At 32.6% G+C, this 4,775-nt stretch overlaps 1 protein-coding gene across 1 annotated transcript; it reads right to left on the bottom strand.

Moving 5' to 3' along the window:
* Nucleotides 1–294: 294 nt before the first annotated feature.
* On the bottom strand, nt 295–4,545 carry LOC127119697 (uncharacterized). Its single transcript, XM_051049998.1, has 4 exons — nt 4,382–4,545; nt 2,931–3,091; nt 1,308–1,372; nt 295–640 (listed from the first exon to the last, which is right to left on the bottom strand). Exons 2-4 carry the CDS (start codon nt 3,073–3,075, stop codon nt 572–574), a joined length of 279 nt encoding a protein of 92 aa, XP_050905955.1. The 5' UTR covers nt 3,076–3,091; nt 4,382–4,545; the 3' UTR covers nt 295–571.
* Nucleotides 4,546–4,775: the final 230 nt, after the last annotated feature.

The raw sequence follows: 4,775 nt of genomic DNA, 5'->3' as shown, positions 1-4,775 counted from the left end.
TGATGTGTGATAAGTGCTGTTAAATAGAAGCTATAACTTCACAATACTGCTAGAGCATAACATAATTTCAACGTCCTGTTATTGTTTCACAATACACTATTAATACAAAATATTGTCAAATACAAGTTATCTTATATAGCATAGTGTAATTTGAAAAAAAAAACACTATTTTGTTATACGTAATTGACAACATTGGTTTGATGACAGATATAATCATAATAGCTCTCCTAAGATAAACATTGGTTTGATGACAGATATAATCATAATAGCTCTCCTAAGATAAAAGAGTTGGAATTCTTCGAACTTAAATACGTAAATGGCAGGAAAAGGAATGTACCATCCCAAACCAGCAAATTAGTTCATAATTGACAGAAACTTCCAAATTGGTTTTTGAAATCTATTTAGTATTCCACTTCCAACACGAATGATTGAAAAGAAACATTAGAAAAGTCCAAATCATCATGTTACGCATTCAAAAATCTAGGGGTTTATATCCAATCACAGTATCGGGTATTTGTGCCAGGCAAATTATTCATGGATATGAAGAAGTATTCTAAACTACTAAATTTGATTACTTAGCCGTTTGAGAAGCCTCGGCAGTGTTCGCTTCTAAGGGACACTGGGATACGTATGGTTTGAGCTGCGTAAAAGACGAATAACATGAATCAGTAATAGTTTATAAGAAAAAAAAGAGAATGCTAATCAATGAAACAGAATAACATGAATAAAAAATCTTGGTTCTTGCTATTCCGCTGTCAAAACAGCATAACTGGAGATAAATTTAGTATTCGTACTATGCTAAAAACATAATTATAGAGTTCACACAAGACAGAGGAACTAAATGTTGAAAGTTGAAACAGATAGAACAGTAAGGATTTCAAGAATGAAGGAGAAAAAAGAGATAGCAGAGAATTAGAAAATCTATTTGAAAACTTATAAAGTTGTCAAAGTGTTAATTAGGTAAAACTATACAACATCATGCCTATAGCCTATTTATAGGCGATCAACACCAAAGGTCAAAACATACAACCCGAGCCCAAAATATATAAGGTTATATTTTGGCTTCGACACAACAGCTATACTATGCTGTATTCGTACTTCGACTAGATCATACACACCTGAGTCGAATACAGCTTATTCTACAAAACAATGAATTACAATTTCTAACACTAAAAGAACATTGTCAAAATTGTCATCAAAGAAGCACCGAGTTACGAAAGGTTTTCCATGTAAATGTCGACTCGGCAAACAAGAAGAAAGAAAATAAGACAATATAATTATAAGATTAAATGAGTGAAGATGCAAACCTTAAAACCAGTCAAATCAGGAACTACATAGTTTGGTAATTTTTCCTGCAATACCACATACCCACCTGCAACAATATGCAGGATTACATTCAAATTAATAGTATAAAAATACATTAATATAAAATGTGCTTCATGGTTTAACAAAATAAGCAATGCTGAGTTTTATAAATCAGCATTAAATAACGATAATGGTGTTTTATAAAGTCAGATTTAGTTACTATATGGACATCCAGAAAATGAGAAGCAACACAAATCATCACAAAGTCCACAACTTTCTAGAGTTGGACATGGAAATGCAAGTAATTTCTTTCAACAAAACAAAAATAAAATAAAATAAAATAATAAGGACTATGAGCCATCATAAAGATAAAGTGAAATACAAGAGCATCTTTTGCACTGAGCAGTCATCTTCAACTAGTCACAGAAAATTAAAACCAGACAAATTTACAAATCACTGAACAAGGATTAAAAAGCACTTAAACTTTCTGGTCCTGTGCTTTCCATTCAGAGTAAGATCAAATGCAACATCGTTAGCTTGAGTAAACTCTGCAAATAACCGAATGGCTTCATGAAGGGGCTTTGTCTTCATTGACAATGTTACTGATTAGATCAGCCACATGTAACAAACACAAGTGGCAATAGAGCACATGGGAAGGGTGACGCAAAGGAGCCAGCTCAGCAAGGGAATGAGGTTGTTACGATCCAAGAATTGAGGAAAAGTGGAAGAGTGCGCAGGCCTAACAGAAAATATGAGTAGTAGAGAGAGAATCCTTCTATAAAGGGTAGAATAAAACAATAAAGGAGGGGGGAATAGAATGACTTAGTCACCTTGGGTCATTATTCCTAAATCATTACTTGTACCCTTATTTTTCTCTTAAGTTGTTATGCTATTGAAAATCCATTGTACTAGCTCTCTGACGCGTTTGCTCATAGAGTGAAACTATCGTTGATTAATAAAGCAGTACCGTTTTTCTCTTCTATCGTGAATCTACTATTCTAGTCTGTTACACCACATTACTGACTCCAGTTTGAAAACTTGGTCCTAGAAATTGTTGATATCTAGATCTGCTGATTTGGTTATTTTGCCGTCGTTGTAATTTAAGTTTGAGGGGCTCACTGTTTGATAAAGAATTTTCATTACATTTTATGGTGGTACTAGTGTCTTTATCATGGATCAAAAATACACTTTACCCCTTGATATATGGACATTGTACTTTTCACTGCAATTTTCAAAATTAAGTATGTTACTACATGAGCACTTTGTTGCAACTTCCCTCCTTATATCTAATTTATTTAAAGATTAAGGAACAAATTAAATAAGATATGCAACAAAAGTAAAAAAGAACTCTTTTTTTAAGCCCTCGAATTCCAAATGATGCTGTTATTATATTAATGACAATAATAATAATAATAATATTGGTGACTAGTATCAGTATGCCAACAATCAACAAGGAACAAATCTGCCCCATTTGCTCCAAAAATAAAATAAGTCATGCAATCAAGTAAGCCTAAGCCATGGAGTCCAGAGATAGTGATAAAATGTTGGACTACTACAAAAATGTATTTTATCGTTTAATTTTAAAATCAAATAAAAACAGATGAATTTCAATAGACGAAACAAACCTTTGCGAGTGTGGAAACCAGTGGGCTGGCAGTTCTTTCCCTTGTAAAAACCCCGAGGAGCACGTTTTGGTGATAGAATATCAAGTGACGATGTTCGCTTCCTTCGGAATGTCCTTCCTATTCCTAAAATTAGCCCCAGAGGCATCTTCTTTTATGGGAGACTGAACAAAACCAACAATCATCAACACCGAACACAGATACAGTGCAATCAAATAACATAAGTTAACCCATATAATTGTTTCCTTATAAAAAATGATGTAGGTGAATCAAACAGAACTGTCAATTTAACCCAGCACACTCATCTTGACTCACTTGAGTCAGGGCCAAAAAAGGTAAACGATTAAAAAGTGTATAGTCCTATGTTGTTAATCTCAGATCACGCTGAATCCCAAAAACGTTATAGAAATATAGCATAATAGCTGCTTGGCCTGAAATTGCACGGCTTTTTGACGGTTATCAACTTACAAACTTACAAGCTTACAGTGGTATTAGCTAGGAAAAATGAAACAATACATAATAATTGGTATTAAAAGTAAAGCAGACATTATGCAATTTGATAAATAGTGTCAAGCATTGTCAATTTACCATAACAATAGTGTCAAAGATTATCAATTTGATATATATTAGACAGATATTACAATATTTTCACAGAAAATTAGGCCGATAAAATTCCATTGAGAGCAATATGAGCTCTAGATTCCTAACATTGAATTTTCATATACAATTTTGCAAATACAACGACCATATATATTGACTCATGAGTGCAAGCAAATGTAATAATGAGATGGCCAGAGACATAGACATGTTACAAATCAAGCATAACAATGATTTATCCCAATAGAAAAACGAAAAAACAATATTTGTATTGATTTATTGAAAATAAATTCTTATTTGTCCAGAGGAAACCAAAATTCAGAACTGAAAGGAATCTCCCGAAAATCATAACCAATTGGCAATTCTATCTACCAACCAGTATTTGTCAAATTGCTGATGGCGGATTATCAATAAGAAAAAAATCAGTCATTTTAGGAGCTATATTAGCCATGGCACCATCAACCTTCAAAAATTGGCCAGGGTGGTCGATAATAAATCCGCAATGGCTGATATATGACACCACTGCTACAAACTTATAAGCTTACAGTACTATTCGCTTAAAATGCTTACGATTAGAAGACAAAGGAATCAAGAATTCAACATTTTTGGGTATCGGAGCTTGAGATTATTGACAAACATAAACAAAAAGAAAAATCGAACATAGAAGCTAGATGGAAATCTCATGGCATAATCTAATTATAATAATACAATAAATTAACCTCACAGAATAGTGACTGAAACAAAACCTAAGTTGTCAGTAATACAATAGCTGGAACCGCATTTTCGAGCACCACATGAGAGGAAAATGAAAATCAGAAAAATAAAAGATGAAAAGGGAAAACCTAGAAGTTTCTCACTTTTTCAGACGGCCTTTCTTCTCCTCCGACGAAAAAAGCGGCGGCGTTTTCCGGCAAGTGGAGTTCCGATTTGTTGATTCTGAAACAAGAGCAATGAGACAGCACTTCCACCTGTTGATTCTGAGTTGATGGGCCGGTTCCAAATGAAATGGATTGGGCTTCCCAATATTATAATAATAATAATAATAATAATAATAATAATAATAATAATAATAATAATAATAATAATAATAATAATAATAATAATAATAATAATAAACTTTATCAAATTGTATATAATTTTTTCTGGTATGCAATTCTATTAGATCAAATTAGTGTTTTTTACATCGGTTATTTGTACTATTTGTCATTATCTTTTAATTATCATAAGAGATTAATTATTATGCACGGTTAG

This window comes from Lathyrus oleraceus, chromosome 2 (genome assembly GCF_024323335.1).
Source record: "Lathyrus oleraceus cultivar Zhongwan6 chromosome 2, CAAS_Psat_ZW6_1.0, whole genome shotgun sequence".
NCBI classification, from domain to species: domain Eukaryota; kingdom Viridiplantae; phylum Streptophyta; class Magnoliopsida; order Fabales; family Fabaceae; genus Lathyrus; species Lathyrus oleraceus.
The sequence above is the reverse complement of the archived record's forward strand: the minus strand, read 5'-3'. Positions and strand labels throughout refer to the sequence as shown.

What these genes read in the sequence shown, in the direction of transcription:
- LOC127119697 (XM_051049998.1), bottom strand. Translation starts at nt 3,075, where the DNA reads ATGCCTCTGGGGCTAATTTTAGGAATAGGAAGGACATTCCGAAGGAAG. An exon ending in TGGTTTCCACACTCGCAAAG is followed by an intron (nt 1,373 to 2,930) that starts GTTTGTTTCGTC and finishes ATATTGTTGCAG; the next exon opens with GTGGGTATGTGGTATTGCAG. An exon ending in CTGATTTGACTGGTTTTAAG is followed by an intron (nt 641 to 1,307) that starts GTTTGCATCTTC and finishes TCTTTTACGCAG; the next exon opens with CTCAAACCATACGTATCCCA.